This window comes from Lepidochelys kempii, chromosome 12 (assembly GCF_965140265.1).
Source record: "Lepidochelys kempii isolate rLepKem1 chromosome 12, rLepKem1.hap2, whole genome shotgun sequence".
NCBI lineage: Eukaryota > Metazoa > Chordata > Testudines > Cheloniidae > Lepidochelys > Lepidochelys kempii.
Window position 1 is genome coordinate 32706919 of NC_133267.1, and position 25657 is coordinate 32732575.

At 40.4% G+C, this 25657-nt stretch overlaps 1 protein-coding gene across 4 annotated transcripts in view; it reads left to right on the forward strand.

The window, feature by feature from the left end:
• Positions 1–17737, forward strand: part of GAN (gigaxonin) — a 57326-nt gene extending 39589 nt beyond the window's left edge. The window contains exons 11-12 of one of the 4 annotated variants that reach the window (XR_012154531.1): positions 77–10561; positions 14827–17737. Coding sequence is in view for 1 of the 4 variants with exons in the window: in XM_073308040.1 (XP_073164141.1) it covers positions 77–258 (182 nt within the window). In the remaining 3 variants the exon portion in view is untranslated. Of the gene's footprint in view, positions 1–76 lie in introns of all 4 variants that reach the window. The other 3 variants (XR_012154530.1, XR_012154532.1, XM_073308040.1) reach the window with 3 other exon arrangements.
• The last annotated feature ends 7920 nt before the right edge of the window (positions 17738–25657 follow it).

Sequence of the window (25657 nt, forward strand, 5' to 3'; positions counted from 1 at the left end):
GGCATCATTAGATTTAAATTGCTTGATACTTTGTAACTGAGTGTACAATGAATTTCTGTTTTTTATTTAACTTTAGGTACCAATTATGACTACGTTAGAGAGTTTAAAAGGAGCACAGGAACATGGCACCATACTAAACCATTATTTCCATCAGACCTTCGCCGCACTGGCTGCGCAGCCTTGCGGATTGCAAACTGCAAGCTTTTCCGACTGCAGCTTCAGCAAGGATTGTTCCGTATTCGTGTTCCTTCCCCATGATTAGTCCTGCAAAAATGGAGGAGATGGGAAGAAACCTAACACAGTCCACCGTAACATAGCTTTATATAAGGAAAAACAAAGCTATTGCAACTGAAACTTACATTATATGCTGTGCTTTGGTATGGTATCTGTTTTTGTTTTTGTTTTAAAATGCTTAAAAACTTGAGTCTCAGCTCTTGTTTGGGGGATAAATAGCTCTATATTAAACAAAAAAAATACCATGACAAAGGGAACACCTTCAGTCCTAACTATCTAAAAAAGTAAACTACACTAATGAGGGAGTTCCTTGCGTCTGAAGCAGGAAGGAATGGGTAATATAACAAATGGTATCGAAAAGTAAAAAAAAAAATTTAAGGTGCATTTCCCCTGAGGGGAATTGATAAGAATTAGCATGCTGTCTTCGACTGGATAGCTTTAATACAGATATGCTGTATGAAAATCAACCTCTCTGGTATACTGCAAGACTGTTCTTCATCTGAATCGGTTCAAGGGAGATGTTGGTCATTGCACCTTTATTTCTAGCCCTTCCTCACTAGTCAAGGTCTGTGCCTACAAGGGTGGAGGTGTACATATGTTTTTCATTCATTTCCGATGTTTTCATTCCTAAGGATCTTTTAAATATATTTAAAATTGAACTAAGAGTTACAATATATTGTAGATGTGTAAACTGTTTTTCTACACTGTGTCATTCAAATGCTCTGAAGATTCCGTGTATTGGGGGTGGGCCAGCATGCATTCTTTGTGTGGATTTTGGAAGCTGCAATGAGTGAAGTAAAGGGAAGGACTGAGGCGTAGAATATGTCACACCTTTACTGTGGCTGGTAAAGGAATGCAGCACGAGTCGCTTTTCTGAGAGAAATAGGACTCCTTTTCCCTTCAGATCACTTAAAAATCACTGCACGTTTGCAGTGTTGAGGATGTGTATTTGTGCAAAAGGGGAGAAGGAAAGGTGGGGCATTAAAAGGGATATATATGTATTGTGGAAAACTTGATTTCAGGTTCCTGTTTTAAAGGAAATTGTACAGGCAACTTATATTGGGATCAGAAGCTGGTTTACTTATCATTTCTGTGCTAAGGTTTTTGGCTTTGAAAGCTTGTTTTAGAATTCAGTTGTAGTGAAGAATTTGTCTTATGGCTTTTTCCTTTTAAGTCTTGTTACCACTGCGAGTAATATTTAATTGAGTTATGTTAGTACGAAAGATCTGCTGGTAGAACACACTTTACCTCATTACTTAATTTCATTTTTGTTACTTGTGATGGGTGACACACAACACTACTGAAAAACAAAAGAAAGAAAGAAGAAAAGGGGGGAGGGGAAGAAATTGAGCTGGAAATGCAGTTGAAACTTATCCCTATCTCCACCCTAAAAAGACTCTTCTAATACTTTGTAGTGTTGCCGGTTCTATTACAAGACACTGTTCTTTCCACTCGGAAACTTTGAAGGACCTCAATCAAAAATCAGTGGGCCAGGTTTTGCCCTCAGTTATTCACACACACAAATCCAGATTAACTCCTTTGATCCATCCAAAATAATCTTCTCAAATACAGGCCACAAATAGAACAAAATAGCTAGTGTTCAACTATCTAAATTTTCCTTAATGAAACATTCCAAGGCTTACTAATTTTCATCATCATTCTGTAATGTTAACAGAATAATCCAATTAAATCAATAACTGCAGGCAGAATTTAGTCCATTGATTTTTTTTTTTTTTGTAATGCTGAAGTGCTGCAGAATCTGAACAGTATATGTAGTAACCTATTTTTAATCACTATATTTTTAATGGTTTTGTACACATTGCGGTAGAAATTTACTTGACTTAGTATTTGTCTTTAAATTTGTTATATTCTTTATTACAAAAATATAAACCTCTGTTTCCATCTTCAGATTTTTTTGTTGAAAAAGTTTTGTAAAGATTTCCACTTTTTATAAATTAAAGGCTTACGGTAAAATGTTCAAAATCACATAAGTTCTGTTTTCAAAAATGATTTAGGCATTTAGGAGCCTAAGGCCTGGTCTACATTTAAAATTAGATCAACCTCGCTATATTGCATAGTGCTGTGAAAAATTGTATACATGGTACAACATAGTTAGAGGTTGACCTAACCCCAGGTGTAGATGCAGCTAGGTCAACAGAAGAGCTTTCTGGTGACTTGCCTCGTGCTTCTCAAAGAGGTAGATTAGCTACATTGACTGAAAAATCCCTTTTGTTGATATGGGAAGCATCCATACTATGGCACTATAGCGGCTGTGTATAGACATGCTCTAAGTCTAAAGAGCCTAAGTACCCAAGTCACTTTGAAAATGAACTTTGGCTCCTAAATAATTTAGATGCTTTTGAAAACTTTAGCTAATATCTTGCAAGAAATACCTCCTGAGAACTGAAGTTAGTGAGAGCAAATGGTATTCATCACCCAGCAAGACTGGGTAGTAAATACACAAAATAAATTTAAATAAATCACAAATTCTGTGTGCTCTGGCCATGTTTTATGGTAAAAGTTAATAAGTAAAAGTTAGTTTACATTTAACAAGGTAAAGTAGGATTAACATTAGGGTTATTTTTGGATTTTCTAAAAAAGGAAAATTAAAATAATTGTCTTGTGTAGCTAAAATACTCTGTTGGATTTGACAGAGGAGTGTAAGCAACTTATTCTGAAACACCTACACACTTTAAGCATGTGAATAGTTCTATTAACTACTGCAGGACTGGGGCCTAAATTTTTTGAACCAATAAGTGTACATTTAAGTGTACAGCTAACTAACTTCCTGTGTACACAGTGCATGCGTTAAGGAAAACATTCATCACGCATGCTTAGTATGCAGTTTTTAAATGGTCGTGTCTTAATGAAAAGTATTTATTGTAAACTCAAAGGCCTCAGTGAGAATTGTTTGGGTCAAGTTTCAAACTTCAGCCATTTTTGTATTAGCCCTATCTTTAAAAAAAAAATTGAAAATGGTAATAGTGGTGGTTTGTGTTGCTTTCCCTTAGGTTGAACTTTACAATAAATAAATGAAAAGAGAATTTTGTTCACTTTACCAAAAAAATGCACCTTAAGGTGGAGGCTAGAGTTGAGAACTTCAGAATAAAACGTGAATGTTTTGGAAAGTTATTAAAATAAATAAATAAAATAAATAGGGGTTAATGGTTCTGCAACCTTAACCATAGTGGGCACTGTCCTATTCCTGTTTTAAGAGTGTAAGCCTGTGGCTTCTTTGCCAGAGGGGTAGAGGGCATGTTCAAAAACAGAAATAACTAGTATAGTGCATGGTTTCTGGTAAAGTTTTGCTTTGAGGACTCTGGCAAAGGCTAAGGAAAGATCCACCTGGCACCTTTTCCTCCCCAGCCAACCAATGTGGCTTCAGTATAGTAACCAGTCTCTGGTCTTTTAAGCCTGGGAATCCAAGTCTATTTCTACACATTGGATAATCATATGGGAAATTTGTGCTGCTGAACATCCAATGCTAGATTGGGTTTCAAATTCACCACCTCTTTGCTTGTTTACCCTTTATACAGCTCTAGTTAAGAGTCCTCTGCTTAACTATAGCAAAACAGGTCATTTTTCCTTTTAATATTTTACCAGCAACAGCACATGATTTATCCTGACAATGCCATGTCAACTTTGCTGTCCTCAATCAAGTGACTTGCAGTAGCCCTGAAGCTCTCTTTAAAACTAACAAGAAAAGATGAATCTGGAAATTAATCCCAATTTTTAAAGGCTTATTTATTAATCACTGCAGACAAACTTTGTCCTGTGTGCCTGTGGAATCCTAATACTCAAAAGTGTGTTCATACACTGTCTTATGAGTCGGAGTTACCACTGAAAATATAAAAGGTGGATATTCATCAAAGCTACAGCAGCACTTGACTTTTACCTTTATGCATTGGGTTCCCCTTCCAAAAAATCCCAGGCAGTTTCATTTCCAGTAGAGATGTTAGTACAGTAATTTTTTCAAAAGAGTTCAGTAGTAGTAGTATTTAATTTTTTTGCAATATTTCTTGTGCTTGCATGTCTTGGTAATTGCACAATGGTACAAAAGTGAATTTTTACGTTTTAAGTGCAGTTTCTTGATTTGGTAGTTCCATAAATATACAGTCTGTACAGGATGATTGTTCATGGTATTATGTATTTGCCATACACGGTGTGGTATGCAATAACAAAAGGAAAGCTGTTATAAGTGCCAAACTTTTGGTTTTCTCTGTATATACAGATAATACACTACTCTTCTGTTGCGGTACAGGGATATTTAAAATTCACTGTGTTAAAAAAAAGTGATTTTTTTTGTAAAATAATGCTTCTTTTAAACACTGTAAATCTCTTTATTATTTTTAATACTGTTCTGCAGGTTTTTGTTACTGTACGTTGCTGCCTTGAAACATCACTCCACGTGATGCGTATGGTCACTCTGCTCTTTATTAGGGCACTAGTTACATGCATGTAAATAAAAAATGGCAGCTGACAATAATAATATTTAGATAAAGTGCAATTCATTTTAACTAATCTCGCCCGCAGAAAGAAGGTTGTGTCTCAGGTTAAGTCACAGCAAATGTGAGTTTTAACAGGGACACAGAAGTACTCATAGGCTACAGTTCCTTATATTGTAACCAATGTGTATTTTTGTGCCACTCTCAATGACACTTTTCAAGGAGTTTTGTGTTGTTTAATTGAATTTAGGATCAGGATATTTTCTGTTCTTGACATATTAAGCATTCTGTCTGGATTTCTCTTAACTTTATTTTGTTCCTGAGCTGCGTGTATAAATTCTGACTCCAGGGTTCATTAGATATAAATTTATTTTCAATTAGAATGTACTGATTCTTGGTTAATTTGCAGGATTTTTGGTGCTGTTGATGTTAAACTGGTGGCAAGTGTTCAGCTCTAGACAGACATTAGTACTGTAACTTTTTTAATGTTTGCCATCCTCTTGCTTTATTAGTGTGATTAAAAGCTTTCTTTACCAGGTAGGGTCCATGTTTCAGGAGCATGCTACATCATAAAGGAAAATATACATATATTTTGAGGCACAGTGTTTACTTTTGTAAGCCTTGCATCTGGGGTTGCCAATTTTGGTAGGACATATTCCTGGAGGTTTCATCACATTACAGATTAATCTTTAATTCCTGGAGACTCCAGGACAATTCTGGAGGGTTGGCAACCACACTTACATCATTCATCTAATAAGATTTGGGACCTGATTGCTTTCAGTGTCCATTGACTTGAAGATAGCACTTGGCTCCCTGTAGGATTTAGTCCAGGGGGTGTATAAATATAAATATGCTTTACTTCAGAATGCACAAGCAAATGTTCTAAGGTCTGTTGGTAGGTTGGGCCTTTTGAATACACAACCTATCTCCAAAACCTCTGTAGGGTGTGATGTTAAATTTCATCACTCTAGGAAGAACCACTTGTTTACAGACAGTACTTACTAAATGCTATAATAACATGGCAGCCCTACTGAGTTTGGCAAAATGGCAGATGACATTTCTGTAACTTAATAGTTGGACTAGTTACCAGTTTTTAAATAAAATCTAGATTAATATATGCTTTAAGACCTTTCCAAGTGCCTAATTAAACCGACACAAAGCTTTCTCTGTTATATAAAATAGGGACTATGGTAATAAATGCATTAAACCATAAGGCATTACCAACAGGTGAGGTACTTTAACTTTCTCTGTGATTTGAATCCCTTAAATTTTCTTGGCAAACCTAAAATAGGTAGCTTGCATGCTACTTATAAAAATTAAATTACCATACATGTTTAAAACTAAGGGGAAATTGTACCCAATAATATTTGGAGATCAGCTGAAAGACCATGTTGTAATGCCTTAAAACAACTGGAAGGCTGGAACTTTTCAGCATAATAGCTTATATCTTGTTGCATGGTATCTTTTATATTCAATTCCAACCAGGACGAGCATGTGAATACCAAATACGTCTGTCACAGAGTTGCTCAGACTGTAGATGAATTATGCCATCAGCTAGGTATGGCCTTCTCATTTAATAATGAAATGAGATCATATTGAGACCTTTTTGGTGAAGGGAAGCTTTCTTCTTATCTCTAGAAGAAATTCTTACCTAAATTATTTCTTCAATGATCAGTTATGAAAATGTAAATATGTGGGGAGGGGGTTTTAATTATACATAGTAAGTACTTCTAAATCTGATTTCCCTTCCCTCTCCAAATCAGTGCTAATGTTAATGTATTTTTTTAAAGCTGTATTTAATTTAAATCCAGTTTGGGGGCCTGATTTTTCAACCAGGTCCCAGCTCTGTCACTGTTTTTATTGATGTAATCTTGTGCATGCACATGAATACCTGTGTTTGTTTAATGGCACGCTAAAAACAATTTTTTTGCACAAAATTGCACCTTTAAAATCAAAGACCATTGCTGAAAATCTGGGTCTTAATGTGCAATAGGAAGTAGGCTACAACATATTTATCATTCGCTGTTCCTGAGTTTCTCTCTCTTTAGTGAATTCATGTTTGAGAGCTCCGGCTAGGCAGCATCTGTTTGTTTTGATTAATTTATTCATGGAGCACAATAGGAAAACATAGATTCTAGCTTAAAGGTAAGAAGTAAGCTGTGTCACTTATTGCTTGTATTAATGGTTTGAGTTTAAAAAAATGTAGCACTAGAGCAGCAGAAAAATACCTTTTCAACCTTTTGTGGTTAGAATAAGAGCTGGTAAATGATAAATGCTTTACAGACAAATAAGACTTTGTTCCCCAAAACTTGGAACAAGAAATTTACTAACTTCCGTTAAGGTTGTATATTGACTAAGAGCCAGCAGGAGTACAAAGAAGGATGTCTGGTACAGTAATCAAGTTGTACTGTACTAAGGTAGCATTCATTAAAGCACTTGTTACGGTTTCAGATCATTTTCAGTAGAAATCAAGAGATGCAGTCACATGAACAAATGTTTTAAGAATTAGTGTTAAACTTTTTAGTTGGTGGCTCTAACACACACACAGAATAATTTGTGGATGATCTGCTAAAATACAGTTTATCCTTATTTTGGGGCAAAAAAAGGGCTAATCTTCAGCCCCATTTGAGTTTAATTTTTTTCCTGAGGTTCCAAAACCTAGTAGTTTTTCTCCTCAGACCTGGAGTTTTTTGTTTTTTTGTTTTTTGTTTTTTTTAACACTAGAGAAATATATTTCTCATTGAGACTGGATAGTATTATACTGAGTAGTGCAATATTGTATTGATACTTAAGTGCATTTGATTCAGACCTTACATAGTACTAATAGCGGGCTTTTAAAATGTCATTAATATTAAACATGAGAGTGAGGAGGGAAATATCAAGCTCCTAGAGACAGACACGCACGCTTAGAGTCTTGTGGCATGCCAGGCAAAGGGCCCATAAATTCTGGCACACGTGCTGCCTCCTTTGCAGCTCCTGGCATTGAAACCATGGCTAGAATGATCCAGTGCCCCAGTAATCCTAAACTGCCAGAATGGCCTCTAGGGGCCTGACCTTGTAGAAATCTGGCTGCAACTGGCTTCTTTTCTGACCCTCTCCTCAACTGCATCCATCACGTATTTGACACAGCTAGTAATTTGGGCCTAGAGCTCACTCTGCAGTGTTAACGACCAATTGCCTAATCAAGGGGCAGAGGATTTGCAGACCTCTGTTGGAAATCCAGAGGGGCAGCTTTCAAATCCTTATGGAATCAGAGGGTCACAGGTCTCCCGCCATTCTTGTGGAGGGCCTGCTATTTAACTACTTCCTGCCCTCTCCATTTTCTTCCTTGCTAGCACCATGGCTCTGTTACTGCTCCAGCCCAGTTTTGATCCCTAAATTTGCATGGAACTGCACGGAATATGTCACAAACAACTCTACTTTTGTATACACTGGCATTTTGCTACTGGCTAGCATCAGTACCAGGCAACTTAGTTGAAACAATAGTAAAGAATAAAATTGTCAGACACATAGAAGAACATAAATTGTTGGGCAAAAGTCAACATGGTTTCTGTAAAGGGAAATCATGTCTTACTGATCCATTAGAGTTCTTTGAAGGGGTCAACAAACATGTGGGCAAGGGGATCCAGCGGACATAGTATACTTAGATTTCCAGAAAGCCTTTGACAAGGTCCCTCACCAAAGGCTCTTATGTAAATTAAGTTGTTATGGGATAAGAGGGAAGATCCTTTCATGGATTGAGAACTGGTTAAAAGACAAGGAAAAAGGGTAGGAATAAATGGTAAATTTTCAGAATGGAGAGGGGTAACTAGTGGTGTTCCCCCAGGGTCAGTCCTAGGACAAATCTTATTCAACTTATTCATAAATTATCTGGAGAAAGGGGTAAACAGTGAGGTGGCAAAGTTTGCAGATGATGCTAAACTGCTCAAGATAGTTAAGACCAAAGCAGACTGTGAAGAACTTCAAAAAGATCTCACAAAACTAAGTGATTGGGCAACAAAATGGCAAATTTAATGTGGATAAATGTAAAGTAATGCACATTGGAAAAAATAACCCCAAATATACATACAATATGATGGGGGCTAATTTAGCTACAATGAATCAGGAGAAAGATCTTGGAGTCATCGTGAAGAGTTCTCTGGAGACATCCACGCAGTGTGCAGCGGCAGTCAGAAAAGCAAACAGGATGTTAGGGATCATTTAAAAAGGGATAGAAAATAAGACGGAGAATATCTTATTGCCTTTATATAAATCCATGGTACGCCCACATCTTGAATACTGTGTACAGATGTGGTCCCCTCATCTCAAAAATGATATACTGGCATTAGAAAAGGTTCAGAAAAGGGCAACTAAAATGATTAGGGGTTTGGAACGGGCCCCATATGAGGGGAGATTAAAGAGGCTAGGACTTTTCAGCTTGGAAAAGAGGAGACTAAGAGGGAATATGATAGAGGTATATAAAATCATGAGTGGTGTGGAGAAAGTGAATAAGGAAAAGTTATTTACTTGTTCCCATAATATAAGAACTAGGGGCCACTAAATGAAATTAATGGTCAGCAGGTTTAAAACAAATAAAAGGAAGTTCTTCTTCACTCAGCTCAGTCAACCTGTGGAACTCCTTGCCTGAGGAGGTTGTGAAGGCTAGGACTAAAACAGGGTTTAAAAGAGAACTAGATAAATTCATGGAGTTTCAGTCCATTAATGGCTATGAGCCAGGATGGTGTCCCTAGCCTCTGTTTGTCAGAGGGTGGAGATGGATGGCAGGAGAAAGATCACCTGATCATTACCTGTTAGGTTCACTCCCTCTGGGACACCTGGCATTGGCCACTGTCGGTAGACAGGATACTGGGCTGGATGGACCTTTGGTCTGACCCAGTATGGCCATTCTTGTGTTAAGAACATAAGAACCAATGGCAATGGCCATTCTTATGTTATGTTGGCTTTGTACTCTCTTCTATGCTACGCATTGCATTATTTATCTTTAATAATTCAGTTGTGCATTTTCAGTTAAGACTTGCTTTCCATCAAACATCTAGAATTACAATATGTATGGGTTATAATTCACCTGAATACCTATGATTGGTCTATGGATAGACCATGTGTAGCACGCTTCCACGTATCTGTTGTATTTGTAGCAGGAAGTATTTCTTTTTAATAATTTGTCCTTTGATTTTTTTTTTTGTTTGGGGATAAACCCTTATACCCAGCTACCTCAGTGGTTTATTTTATTTTTTGCACTTTGCCAAATTGTGGGATTTTTTTTTTTAGATTGCATTCTAGCCTTTAACAAAAGGCTAGAAGCAAATGGGAAGCAGGGTGGAATATTGCCATTGTCCAAGGATGGTTTTCCCTAGTTTCCTTTAACAATGTTTGTCTTCACTAGCAGGTATAGGGGTTCTCCTGCAGCTGCTGCAAGACAATTGCTTGAAAGTAACTAAACTTTTATAAGTATCATGAGGTAGCCGTGTTAGTCTGTATCCACAAAAACAAGAAGTCCAGTGGCACCTTAAAGACTAACTGGTTTATTTGAGCATAAGCTTTCGTGGGTAAAAACCGTAAATGTAAGAAGCAGTCAAAGGCATATGTTCTTATGGCTTTAAATAGGAAAGTATTTTAATATATTAAAATTTTTTGTACTTGTGAACTAGACCAGTTGGACAAGCTTCTCTCTATTCCTACTGTATATTCTGCTCTTTGTGTGGACTTGATTACATCTCCTTTGAAGTAAATGGAAAAACTCCTATTGACTTGATTGATGTTGGATCAGGCCCTTTTTGTGTGGAATTCCCAACCTGCCCATCTAGGGAGAGCAGAATATCTACGATGATTTCCATCTTCCAGATTTGAGAGCATGATTTTTCCACCTACCTTGGAACCTTCAGGTATCCAGCTTCTGTTCAGTTGAATAAAAAGGGACCAATTCATTCTTTCTTTCCTAAATGTACTGTTTTGACACACTTCTGATTTCTTAAACACTGTGTTTGACTTGTTAAAATGACACTAGTAAATTGATAACTGTTAGTGCTCTTTTTCTTGAATATTCAGTGCTTATATGCAATTACCTTTAGTTTTGTACAGCTCCTTAACTTGTAAGGGCCTTAAAGATACAAATGAAAATTTTAAGAAATACCCGTCAGATCTTTCTGTAAAATCAAAATATGAAACATTTCACAATGAAAGCTTTCCTCAAAATATTCATATTAAATTGCAGTTCAGATAAATTTAACCCAGTTAAACTAAAATTGTAATGTACCATTTGCTGGAACATGCATAGTCATCTACTTTGCACTTGGGAGGTGTGACTGCAGCTAGCTTCGATTTAGGTAGATTAATGATAGCAGCGAAGCCCTGGCCGAATGATTTAGCCTCATCCACCCAGGACACCCCCCTGGTACATACTTGATCAGCTGCCCCGGCTTCACTGCTATTGTTACGTGGGCAAGCTTTGATCTAGCTAGATTGTATCTACTGATTGCAGCGTAGATATACCCTTAATGAGTACGAAACAAGGAGCTCTGTACACTGCCAGTGGAGTATACTGATAAGTTATGAATTGAGGAACGTTTCATTGGGAACATAGGGGATACCCATTACATTCTTTTTATTCATAGTTCTTCAGCCAGTTCTGAGGATCTGGCTCAAGGTTGCCCCATGCATCCTGCCTGTGGGGAGCATTCCCACCCATGTGGCTCCCTGATTTTTCTGGTTGTTGGGCCAGTCCTGAGGCACAGTCTTCAGGGCTGATCCAAGTTGCATTTGGTGCAGTGGCCTACAAAGGGCCACTATCGCAGCTAGGGACCACTGCACCACAGTGGAGCTCTGGATATGGCCTCCCTCTACCCCCACGTTTTTTCCCTCAGCCTTGCCACTTACGTGGTGTGCCAGCTTGAAGTGGTATAGCTTTATTTGCTTTGCAGAGCAGCACAAAACAGTCTTAGTGGGTCTGATGATCAAGTTCCTTAAACGCCGGCTAAGGGATAAAAAGCTGTGTTTTAATCCTGTTTTCTTTTAATCAAGATCATCAGCTTAGTTTGGGGAATTGGTAACTGACAATTATAAAACATTTTTGATGCCATGGAGAACATAGAAGCTCTTGCTCCTGCACCAGTTGGGGGAGGGGGAAGAATCATGGGATTATAGCCATTTATGAGCCTATGTCACTCCTCCAAACATAAAATGGGGTCAGCTACCCCCATGGCAAGCATTACAAACTTACTAAGAATCCTCCATGCAGGGAACCCATAAGTGAAGGGGGGATGGGAGTTATATGCATTGTCCACTTGCCTGTTGGGGAATTCACCAAAAAGTAATGGAACCTAAAGCATCCCCATACTTCATTATAGACTCTTCCCCCTTTTTTAGGAAAGCTGAAGGAGGGGGCACCAGAGCCAAACCCACTGACAGATCGTCTCTGGATACGTCTGCGCTACAACTGGGAGGTGTAATTCCTAGCTCAGGTGGACATACACAAGCTAGCTCTGCTCAAGGTGTCATGCTGTAAAGAGCAATGTGGCCCTGGTGGCTCTGGTTTGCTGCCCCAGTAGATACCCAAGATCTCAGACAGGGTTGTGCTTCGGTGGCTAGCCTGAACTACTGCCTGTGTGGCCACATTGCTTGAGCGAGCATGCTAAAAATGGCAGAGTTAGTATGTATATATCTGCCCAAACTGGGAATAACGTTTCCCTGCTGCAGTGTAGACGTGGCCTCTGCAGCTCTCTGAGAGTTTTGGTAAGGATGGGTCCACATCATTTCCTATGTAGCAGGGCAAGAAAAAATGGGTTATACAAGCCCTGGGATGAGAGATGTAGGTGGCATTACATGTCACTACATCATGGTTGAAGTTTGTGATTCTACTTTGCTGTGATACTGGTAGGGCTTTAGGAAACTGAAAGTGTTTTGTTTCAGTTCTCCCAATTTCATTGCAATTAACTCCATGCTTGTCCAATGTCCATCCTCTGAAATCTTGTAAAACGTGATTTTTGCATGGCTATAAAAAGTCAATTTTTTCATGTTCTTCATTGGGAAGGTTGATAATGTTCCAAATCAGACAGTTTAAACTCAAAATAGTGACATTAAAAAAGGCTAGAATTTTTGCTCAAAAAAGGATGTTTTGAGTGAAAATGAGAAATAGTAAAATTTCACAGACCTTTTATGAAAATGGAATGTTTTTTGTGACATTGCAACAAAATGCAAATCTCAACAACGTAAAACATTTTTGTTCTGAACAAGGCTAGAATAGGGCTCCCTTTGGTTTGTGGGCCTGCAAGCAGTGGTTCTGTGATTAATTCAGCCCTGCTAATACCTGTGGCAGAGGAACTAATTGTCCTCTTACGCAGTATTGCCATGTTGGTGGAAGATAATGGAAATTTGGGAGTGAAGAATGTGGAAGTCTTACTACAAGGCAGTATAGCAAGTATTGTAATAAATATTAGGAAGAATTTGACAGTTAAATTCTTTACAAGCATATAGAAAAGAACTATAGGGATGTGTACACTTTGATTAATTGTTTGAACACTTTTCACGATTTTTTCTTTTGGAGTCTGGCTATTTGAGATTCTTCTAATCTTTCCTTCAAAAGAAAAGTCACCGTTTTCCTTCTTACGCTGACTTCAGGATTTGCGTTCTTTAAACCAGGTATATACAATATCGTGGATCCTGTTGAGTTGGGCTAAAGAATAATAAAACACTCATGCTTTTTATTAGGTCCAGTCTTGCTGCTGAATCATATGCAATCCCTACTGGGCCCTTAATGTTTTTTTGCAGTGTAGTTGTAGCCATGTTGGTCCCAGGGTATGAGACACAGAAAGTGGGTGAAGTTACTGGACAAACTTCCATTGTTGAAAGAGACAAGCTTTTGAGGTGCACATAACTCTTCTTCAGGTGTCCTGAAGAAGAGCTCTCTGTAGCTCAAAAGCTTGTCTCTTTCAGCAACAGATGTTGGTCCAGTAAAAGATACTACCTCACACACCTTGTTTCCTTCCTATGTTTTAGCACTAGACAATGCAATAACAATCCCAATAGAGCATTTGTAATTGCATTAGTCATTCAGTGAAACTAGTGTTAGAAAAGTCAGAATGCTGACATCCCCATAATGTCTAGCCTTTGCATAGTGCTACGCCTGCGGTATCCTACATCAATATCTTCTATGACAGCACTATCTTATGAGGACTTTCCTGTAAAACCCTGTCTGACTGGGTCAAGGAAAATATATTGTCACTTTTCCATAAGAAAGCCTCCAAGTATAGGTTTTTCTGGAGACGTGCTTATCTGGTCGGTCCCATATACGCAGTTTAGGAACAAGGTTAATACATCACTGAATTGTTCATAGACTGTCATTCTGTAAACTTGCTGGTTGTTGAAGGTTTTAACTTGGATTTTTTTTTTTTTTGTAATTTATGGAAACTGATCTTTTATTTCCATCTTATTCCCCACTCTGGATCTTCATTAATTGACTTAAAACTGAATAGTATAAGTCACTCGGGGCCAAATCGGGGAATCAGGCTGAGGTTGAGTGTATCTGCTTGAGAGATGGGGGTCTGGAAGAGCCTTGACTCATGATCGTAGGAATCCTCTTTAGCCTCACCCTGCCTCTTCCATAGGGGAAAGACTGGAGGATCTGTGCAACTGGGGACCCTGTGTAGTCACACAAGGATCACCATGGAGCCAATCCTTTTGCAACACAGGGGTGCATGTGTTGTGTGGCTTTTCCAAATGCAGTCCTCTTTCCTCTCCCCCATCAGCCCTACCACAATAGCTCTATTGCATGAGAGGCCTGCCATGGTCATGGAGGTGAGGTTGGATTTCTCACTTTAATGTCTCCCCAGGTTATTCTGACTCCCTCTGCAAAATGGGGGTGTTAATGGTTAAAGCTTTTTGAAGATGAAACTTATTGAAGTGCTTAGTTTTTAATATCAGCATGTTTTGGCTATGATATTTTTTCTTTAAAATAAAACCAATTACTTATCCACTCAAATACTTGTCACTTTATACTATGCTGATCTTAGCTTCGGAAAGCTTTGGATGGACTGATGCCCAAGAATCTTACATCCAAATAAACTACATCCACCATTTCCTGCCAGATTTTTCTCTGATTTGTTAAGCATTCTGACTCTCTCTAAATAATATACTTCCCGGTGTCTCCCACTAGGCAGTCTCTTATTACTATTGCCAATAACTTCTTCCTGTTGAAGCAGAGCTTCTAGACATGGAGCCAGATCTACCAGCAGTTGGAGTGAGTATCATCCCATTAACTTCATAGCATTTGTACTCCTTTATGCCAGTGGTTTATTGGGTCATTGTAGCTTACTGGATCCTTCCAGGTAAATGTAGATCTTGCATGTGTCCCTATGTCATCCACTGGTGCTGCTGATATTTTCAGAAATACTTGTAGCTTGGACTTTTCAAAAGAGCCTAAAGAAGTTAGATACCAAAAACCCAGCCTAAATCTGTTTAATTTCTGCCACTCTTCTGGTTTTGCCACTTACATTAGAATTCAGAGATGGATCCTGTGTGCTCCGGAGTCTTGCTAGAGATCCTGAGTTCTCTCACTATTTTGTCTTCCAGTAAAGTTTGTTTTGTCTTATGGTGTTTCTATCCCCTTTGACTCATCCCCTTGTTAACACGATTAAAAATGGAAAACGTTTGCCTCTAATTGTACATTCTACTGGTAAATTATCAGTGGAATAATTTTCAATTACCACCTCTTGCCTGCATTCACTTGCCGCCTCTATATTAACCTCTAGGTGGACTTTTTGGTTTACTGGACATATTTTTACCTTACCCCATGCCTCTTTCTTAATCCCCATTACTATTTTTTGCCCTTTGTAATTCAGGTTAGCCTTTGTTTACTTGTACATATCCCTCTGACCTGACATATCGCACTGTGAAGTGTCTGAAATCAACTCTGCTTGGCTGAAATTAAATGTCTTGTTGGTTTCACTTCAGTCCTAGACCCCAATTCTTCTATAGAACAATGCAATCAGAACAAAGTCTGAAAGTGTTTTGTTTTTGTTTACTGAAAATGTTAGATTCTAGGAAATGTTTTTCTTCCTTAGAAGTAGCCAGTCCACATTGTTAGCAGATTAGAAGTTTCTTATGCTTCCATATTCAATATTTTTAATTGAGAAACATTATTTTGGGAAATGTACAATTTTTGTACTTTGATGTCAAAGTGGCCTTTATAGGAAAAGCACATACAATATTTAGATTAAAATTCATTAGCTATGTAATTTTAGTGGGGATTTTTGTATTGACAGGGTTTTTATGCATTTTTCAAATATACTTACTGTTTTGTGTTAAAATTATTTGTAATATTTTTTAAACTACATCATGAAATTTTCCCATGGTTCCTCCTTCCATTCCATTCAGTTACTACAAAGCTGTTAGCTAACCCTGTACATTAATTCCCCCCCCACAAAGTTTTTTCGTAGTATCAGTATAGTGAGTTTAGAATGGACTTGTAGCTTTAAGGGAATAATCCTAGCAGTGTGGGCAGAATGCTGGAACATTTTATCTTTTGAGAAGAGCAGTGTGCAGTAATTCAGTCGTACTTGACCAATTAAGTTACCAAATTTATAGTTATTGTAATTTCTTTCCATCCTATAGTTTTTACATTTGAGTGCTAATTACAGAATATGTACTACTTGTGCAGTATGCAACTTTCCTTCATTATATCATTGTGACATTAATGGTCACCAACCTGAAAAGTTCCAGAGTTCTTATGGTATCCCAGTTAATGGGCTCTGAATCAGAACCAGATGAGATGTGTTGAAAAAAATTAAATATACATGTAATTGGATTGGTTTATATATTTTCCCTTAACTGATCCACAAGATTCTTTTAGCATTAGTGGAAACAATAAAGTAAGTGAACTTTCAATTAAATTGTAAGCAAAATTAGGCTACTGGAGAACTACTACAGGGAAAAATAAAAAGACTGATTTTGAAAACTGCAGGCAGAAAATATGAATCGCACAACTAATTTGCATGAGCAATTGCCTCGACTGCCTATGCAACATAAGGTATACAGTTTGCAAAAATCAGATCGCTTATATTTTGTCATTACTCTGATTTAGTTTCTCTTCTCCAAAACATTTTGGTTATGTTTGCTACTTAGGGACTTCCAAGTGAATGTTTGTCAACCCACACTTCAATTTTCATCATAGTTGTATATATTTTCTGATTTGTTGGTGTGTTTTGCTTAATAAGAGATTCCACATCTTTCATAGGTTAGCAAAAGTCCAAGCTCTTAGGAATAGTTATGAACAAACATGTATTCTCATTTTTTTTTTAAATGTGCAATTTTAAACGGCACTTTGTGACCTACTGCTGAAAAAATGGGGTTTGCAATGGAACAAATTGTATAAACAGTTAAAAGAAGACTGTGTGTACTTGAATGTCTTTCAAGTGTTGAAATTGGTAATTTTTCAAGATGTACCCTCAAATAATTTGGTAGGGATGTGATTTGAGAGCTTTATAATACATTATTAGGAATAATATGTTGCTGAATGTACTTTGTCTAAAATCTCCCAACAAACTCTGGTCCACCTCCATCAGTTTATTTTCATGGAGTAATCCTGCATAACTTTAGTTACACTGTGGAACAATTAATTGAGTCTTATCAGTAACCTTTCTTGCAGAATTGCTTTAAGGTTTACATGTTTTAATGATGCAAAAAGGGATAATAAAAACTTTTTCCTGGATTAAGTAGCACTTACTTTGTTTACATGTTCAGTATAATGGTGGGTAACTAAGGGGAGGTTCCCTTTTAAAAGCACATGAATTGTGCTCTGGGGAGTTAGTTGCCAATGTGCAAATTGTGCTGTAATATTGTACCAAGGATCAGTGAAAGTGTTTTATCTTTTTTAATGTAGTTTGTATTGACCGGGTTTTATAAATGTCAGAAAACAGTGTGTTGTATTTTGATCTGAAATTTGTGTATGGTAAAGTAACCTTTGCTTTACGTATTGGAGGTCCGTTCAAAACTTGAAATATTTTTAGAAGGGTGCAGACCAAAAGTAATTGTCTTAAAGGTGTTTAATAAACTAACAAAATAAAACATTAATGGCTTGAAGACTTATGAATTACTCCATGTTATACCTAATGCATCTTTTTTTTATTTTTCTGATTTTTTTTTAAATGGTGAAATGTAGTTCCCTATAACTTTGAAAGTGAATTTTGATCTCTTTTAAACATGATTACTGAACCACCAAAATTGATTATTTCAAGTGAAATTTTCAGTGTTCCCCTTTTCTTCTTTAAATGGAAGGTTAAAAAGAGGACACAACTTGAAATCTAGTCTCTTTTTTTAAATGAATGATTAGTATTTTCAGGTGCTCCCCCTTACCCTGGGTCCCTTTGCCAATTTTTATGATTTTACACTCACATTTTCCTGTCTCAAGCAGCAGCAGAAAAGGAGGGAAACCTTTTTAAAATACACACACACACACACACAGTGAAAACTTAACTATGCACAAAGTGCTGTCAAATATACAATAGATAAAAGTTTTCAAAAGCACATAGGTCACATAGGCACTTTTGAAACTTTTAACCAAAGTAACAAACTTAGAAAAATAGATGGGTAAATAGGTCACATAAAGTACAAAAAGGTATATATGCATTCTGTCCTTATCAGGCATACTTTATATTAATGTTCCATTTATTAGGGGTAAGTATATGATTGATAGATAACTATTAGTCCAGGTCAATATAACACCACTTATCGATGTAGTTATCATTTATAACACTCAATATTCATCTCTGAAACATGGGTATAACAACATATATTATTAACATTGTATAAATGGTACCTTAATATAAAATATGATAGAGATACATTTTGCACTTTCTTGGACTATTGGGGCTTACACATCTTTCATAAAAACTAGATTTGGGTAATAAATGAAATTCAGAAAGATGGATCTTGGGAGAAGCAAGAGGATGCAATTTGAAGTACTAGGTAACAAAAACAACCTAACTAGTATCAGAGTCACAAGTTCTTCTATAGGTTAGAAAGAGTTCTGCATGCATGACTGAAAGACCCTTCCTTCAGTGCTGCTTCTCATTAATCAGAAGCTTATCAGTTGTCATGGTGAGGCTAGAGAAGCAAGACACAATTCTTCACCAGAAGCCATGAATTTTTGTCCCAGGCTCTTCACTTGATCAAACAGTCAAACCTGATCTTTTTTCCGGCCGACCCAGATTCACTTTTTGCGTTCAGTGAAGAAACTATGGCTCTGACCATTTTGGAGGCACATCCTCTCCAGACGCTTCTCTAGAATGGCTCCTTTATGCAATAAAGTATATTAAAGAAACCAAAACTGGAAACCAAATTCAGACTTGCTGCAAGTGGGTGCAGCTCCAACAATTTCACATGCTTGTATTAGGACTGTTTGGCCCAATTACTTTTGAATAACTGGTCAATTAGTGTTGCACAGATTAACTCACCCTATTGAACCACTAGCAGCCCTACATGGGTGTATGGCTTGTAGATCTTTGGATGAGTGTGATAAACAGCAACATCAATAGATGGTGACTGGTTTGATATTTGGAATGTCATCTCTCTGCTGTGCTTCAGCAAATAGTTAATGCTGTGGTGTGCATCTGTTCCTGTGTACCTTACTTCCTAAGAGAGCCACTTGGGCTCAGTCCTGGGAGGTGCGAAGTCCCTGTCAAAGCAAGTGAGAGTTGGAGGATGCTCAGGGCCTTGTGGGAAGCACTTAGTACCTTAGAAGATACGACCCTGTGATATGAAAGCTGGAATTCCAGAAATGATGCCTTGTCCATGCCCCAGGTAACTGCTATTTTGGTTGCAACTCTAGCAGAATTTGGAGTCCTTAGGACCATACCGACCTTATATTTTATATATCCATAAATAGGCTTTCTTTCCAAAAGTCTCAAAGTAATTTGTATGCTATCGGGGGTGGGCAGTGAAATGCAGCTAACTATAGGGTGGAGGGCAACATCCACTGCAAAAGTAGTGAGAGGGTGACATTTTCGTCTGAGTCTCCAAGGGCTAAACTCTACAATTATGAAAATAGCTTTGGGCTCTTCAGTGCCCATGCGCACCTTGGCTGAGATCTCCTGTGCCCTACACTGCATACCAGATAGTTCACTGCCAGTATCTAACTTAGTATGACAAGGCGCTGTCAGTAGTTCCAGCAAGATGTGGTATTTTCAGACCTGATGGTTCAGGCTATTATGCCATCCACCATGTGATACATGGCTAGAGCATGGAAATCTGTGGTCCTGTCTCTGGACTTAGTGTATGACCTTGGGCAAGTGACTTAACCTCTCTGTTCCTCAGTTTCCTCATCTTTTGCAAAGTGCTTTTAAGATCCTTGCATGAAAAGTGCTATGTCTACACATTACAGTACTTTCCTACCTGCACTCTTTGCAAATCATTTGGTTTTTGTCCCCTTTGTGGTTCAAAAATTAAAACAAAAAATAAGCCTCCACTTTCTGGGTGGGGTAAAATAGAGTCTTCAAGCCTTCGGGGGAGCAATATCTCCACTGTACATGAAAGGCAAAGGAAACCCAGCAGCAGTTAGGATTCCGGCCCGTGGAATAAAGATAAATCCAAGTTCAACCTCCCCTCGTTGTTTCCAAGTCTCAGTGAGACAGAGGAGATACGGCAGAGCCCATCTACGCAGCAATAACCATGGGAACACCAGCAACAAAAGTAAATCAACATTAGATTCTGTATCATCGAGCCCATGTTTACACTGGAGCCCTCAGGTTGTCTGCACCAACCTTCCTGGCGGTTGAGTTTGGATCTGTGCTTCTTGTTTATGTAGCTTTTGCACTTAACAACAATAAAAGGTTTTTACGTAGCAGTTCTGTCCTCCAGATGAATTTGAGCAATGGGCCTTTCGTGTCTGCTTAGGAAAGGCACCTATTGTATTTACAGAACACTGAGGTGTTTGTTCTGTTAACTGCAGAGCTACCTTCCCATGCTGCCCCTTCCTCAATGCTTCTCAAAACATCTTTTTTTATTTTATTTTATTTTTTGCCTTCCCTAGCACCGTGGGCCTTGCTGAGTACGGCAACACCCTGCCCACAGTGGCTGAGTGGACGGCCATCACAGCACTCCTAGCACAAACTCATTTGGTATCATGCCTGCTCCTTTGGCTGTGTCTTTTGGCCAGTAACACACACAGGGCTGGAGCCACAAATGGGTTTAGGCACCCAACTCCAAAATTTAGATCCTCAAAACCCCTGTTTAGCTGTTGCCTAAATTTCTGCTGCTGAGATCCTCAGACTATGTAATCCCCTGCCTGTCTCAACAGCGGGACCTGAGCTGGTAAGCATGCTCTGAGCATGCCTACTGGATAGGGCCCAGCACAAAACACTGGGAGGGGTACCCATTTTGGATCCTATAGTCCAGCGATTAGAACACTCACCTGGAATGCAGGAGACCTAGGTTCAAATCCCCACTGTGCCTGATGTGGGGCAGGCCCTTGATCCGAGAATCTCCCAGGGGCAGGGCTCAGCTATAGGGCATTCTGGGGCAGGGCTCAGCTATAGGGCATTCTGGGACAGGGCTCGCTGTCTCTCTCCCCTGTTGAAGCTGTTCCACTTCGTATCAAATAATTAAATTTGCATTGGGCCAGAGAAAGAGCATGAGAATGAAGCTGAGGGGTAAGAGATCACCACTCAAATCCTTTCTCCACATCAGGCAGAGAGGAGAACTGAATCCAGGTCTCCCCACAGCCTGGGGGAATGCCCTAATCCCTGGGCTAAAGGTTATAAGGGAGCAGCTGCTTCCCCTGTATACATGGGCGGCACGTGATCTGCCCATTGGGGGAGGCTAGCCCCCGGCCCCTCCCCTGCCAGAGCCTAGAGCACCCCCACCACAGCTGCCAGCCCCGCGCTGCCCCAACCCCAGAGTGCCAGGTGGGCACGCAGTGCGTACGGTGACCATACCTCTCATTTTGGCAGGGACAGTCCCTTTTTTAAGCTCTGTCCCAGCCGTCCTGACTTTTTTGGCCTAAAAGGGCATTTGTCCCATTCTTGCCAACTGATCAAAAACAAACGGGACAAACACCCATTTTTGTCAAAAACGTGGGCTGCAGTGTGGAGGAATGTGCAGGGGGCGAGTGGAGATGCCAGCCCTGTGCAGGCGGGAGGCTGGGGTGGAGGTGGGTGGAGGAAAGGTTCCAGCAACCAGTGACAGCCTCGAGAGCAGCGCCAGCAGGGTTCGAAAGACGAGAGACCAGCGACAGCCTCGAGCAGGGGATTGGCAGGGTTTGAGGGACCAGTGACAGTCTGGGGAGCACCTTGGGCAATCAGCTGGGGCTAGCCCTGCAGGGGGAGGGGGCCTCGGGTGAGTGACTGGGGCCAGCCCTGTGCGGTCCTGTTTTCCCTTTGGGGAAATATGGTCGTCTTAGCAGTGTGGCACTAGCCGGGCAGCGCAGTCCCCGCTGTCCTGAGTCCCAACCCAAGCCCCAGCAGTTGAGGGGGAACTGGAAGCAGGCAGGAGGAAGCCTGGGGGCGGAGTATGGGCAGGGCAGGCCCACACCTCCCCTGGCCTGTGATACCTGCCGCCCATGCCTGGATGTTCTCTGGGGCGTTAGATATGCTCTGTCAACACCTTCCTGACTGAGATAAGCAGGGCAAGGCCTAGCCAACCCTGCTGGGGCTTAGCTGTGAGATGGGCACTGATGCTCACTGACAGACCCTTAAGCAGCATGGGGACTTTCATTCCTCCAAAATGAGACAGCAGCTGAGCAGGGGTCCTGAAGACCTTAGTGGTGCCTAACGGTTGGACTTGGTGCCTAAAGTGGCAGTTAGATACCTAAGTCCTTTTATGGCTCTGGCCCACCTGAAACCCATGGCAGATCATGAAATTAAACCCACGTTTTTGGAGTCCCAAACTAGAGCTTTACCCCCTAGACCATCTGTTCCCACTTTGTGGCACATCGCTCTGCATTGCCAGTACAGAAATCTGTGGCACACTGGAAAATGTAGGGAAAGAGGATTTAATTAGACAACAGATCTGCTGCTCAGATTTAATTCAACAAAGCCCTCCATTTTCTTTCATGTATTTGAAGTTGCTGAAGAATTGAGGTCCAATTTGCTGCCAAGTCAATGGGACCCTGTGAAAGAATATGTAATTTAGAGCTGTATTCCTGTTGCCATGGTCTAGATCTTGAGGGGTCTGTCCAGGTGAAGCCAATGGGTGTTGTGTCGTTGACTTTGATGTGAGAAAACTCAGGCTATTATTGTTTCTCCCTTTGCTCTTCAGAGTTTAAACAGGCAAAGCTCTTGGGCTTCCTATGCCTGTAAGGAAGCCTAAATCCCAACACCCAGCCTGGGATGAAGGAGTTGACAAAAGGGAATTTACGGTAAGAACAAATGTATTTTTATCCACCAGGATATGCTTATCGTCAGGAAAGGGAAAGCCACGCAGCAATCCTATCTCTCTGGGGAAGGGGAAGTGTCGCGTGTGTGACTTTATTTTTTTCCAAGTTCTTTCAACCTTTGAAATGTTTTCTTTTCTTGCTGTGCAACATCATCAGATTAGTCCACAGAGCGAAATATTCGTCAGCCCATAGGCTAGGCCAGGGTTGCAGGTGAAAAATATTAAAAGCAAGGCTTGCCGTTTTGCTGGTGTCTAGGAACGGGAACCATTTCCCGTTTCGTATTCAGCAAGGACCTTTGGAACGAGTGCTTTGAAATAGATCCATGTTTTGCTTTTTATTAATATATTAAGACCCTAACCAGAAGTTTTAATTTTTTAGGGCAGCTTTGATGTGCTTTGGTTTGACGAGGAAAACAGATTCCCCCCCCCCCCCCCGCCCCAGCCCCTTTTGGAGCACACAGCACTATCAGGTTTATGCAACATTACAGGAAAAAGCCGTTTGCCATAGCCGCTCAGACCACAAAAAGGCAGTAAACTTTCCCTACCCCTGTGTCACCCCATGTGCATGTGCAGTGGCAAAAGAGACCTATGAACAGCTTCTACCATGTATGCATCATAAAGCAGATGCTGCAGAGTGGGCTGGGCTGCATCACTAATTGGGGGTGGGAGGACTGGATTCTGTAGTTCTGTCACAAAGAGCCACATTCTCCAGTCCATAGAACCATGCTCTAAAGTGGACGCAGCCAGGGAAGGATGAGCTCAGCGCAGAGGGGGGTCCTCTGCTGGTGAGGAGCAGGCTAATGGCTCCTTCCCAGTCTGTGGTTGATGTAGGGGGTCATGACTAGGGTTGCCTTGTCCTACCCCTGCCATCACAGCCCATCAGGAACATTGACAAATGGTGTAATTTAGAGCAGTCCTTAGGCTGCTTTAACTTATTCCAGAAATCCTGCCTGGTATACAGCCAGGTAGGATCTGGGGAATGGGAAGGTGATTATAAACCACCTTTGAGCCTCTTCCTGCCCCACCATACTTTCTATTGATGTCACAGGGAGTTTTGCCTCATTTTCTCTAACTCCCTCTCAAGCTGTTCCCACCTCAGCTCTGTGACTGGTGTCTGAGTTATGTGTTTTCGTTTAACTCAGGATGTGTCTAAGGGCTTGATCCTGTGAGGTGCTGCATACCAGTGACTGTCATTAGTTACAGTAGACAGGAACACTGAATGAAATGGTTGGTTGTCTCGCTGGTCAGGGCAACAGTTGCATACATTCACACAGCAAAACCAGTGACAGAAGCATGTTGGCAAATCTACATGTACCCTGCACTCCTTACAACCAAGCCAATCCCAGTTCATTCTGGATCTTCTGCAGCACCTGGCAAGACCATGATGGGAGCGAGTAGTTGGGGTAACTCCCCTATGATTGGTACTGAAGTGTGGAATCAGCAGGCACTGACTGAACTAATGAACCTAAAATCAGACACACCAAACCCGCAAAAAAAAAAAAAAATGCAGAAATTGGCTTGTTTTTGGCTTAACTGGCTTGTGAGTTGTTTGTTGGCTAGTTTTTGGCTTGTAGCTTGTTTCTGCTTTTTTTTTTTTTATTGGCTCCCAGTAAGCAGAGGTAAGGAGGGGGGAGAGAGAGTCAGGGGTGCACAGTGGGCTCACCACAGTCCCAAGCTGCACCCCAGGGGATCTAGTCACATAGAGTGTTGGGGTTCTTAGGGATTGTCTTGTTTTGGCCTTGTTTTGAAATGGGATTAGCTTGATTTTTGGCTTATTGTGAAAGTCAGGGTGCTTATTTACCGTGTGAAAGTTGGCAACTCTGCCAAAAATAGTTGTGCATGCCACATCAACCTCTGGGAGAAACCACTGTGAGCAGCCCTCACCTCAGCTGCACCTGGGTCGAACAGCTCATCCCAGGTGTTCCAACCCACTGGAGAAACCAGCCCATGTCAAGTACCTGCTGCATTGTACGTTCCAGCTATTCCAACCAGCAGGCTGTAGTGACTGACACCCTTTCTCCTAGTGCAGATGGGGAAACAAGCCAAGTCTGCCAGCAGCCTCCATGTCTCATCTTGGAGGATACGGCTCCCCCACAGGCCTCATGTGACTAGAAGTCTGAAATCTTGCTCTTCCTTAGTTTCAGTCCAGAAAACCAGATCTCAGTTATGTTGGCCTCTGTTGCCCAGTCTTTAAATAATTGTGAGTATGATCAGATGAAAGTGTTATCTTCCCCCAACTGCCTGCCACCAGGTCAGAAAACTCCAGCTACCTTTAATCCTAAGCAGGCCACGGGCCTGGATCTCAGTTACACTAAGGCAGCAGCAGAAAGGGACTTTAAAATGAGATGAAAAAGACTGCTGGGAATCCCTCCTGTGCAGGGGGGCTCCCTGGCTGACGTAGAGCTAGCACAAGGGCTCCGCACCGTCTTTGCTCCCAGCACCCAATGATAGGTACAGATTGGGGAGGGAGGGGACTGCACTGCACTATGGCTGTTTCTACGTCCCAGCACTCACGGGGACCACGATACGCAGAGCGTAAGGTGCACCAGCCATGGGTCTAGTCTAACTTCCCCTAGGGCTGGGGAGGCAATACGCTGAGGGCCCAGATCCTCAAAGGT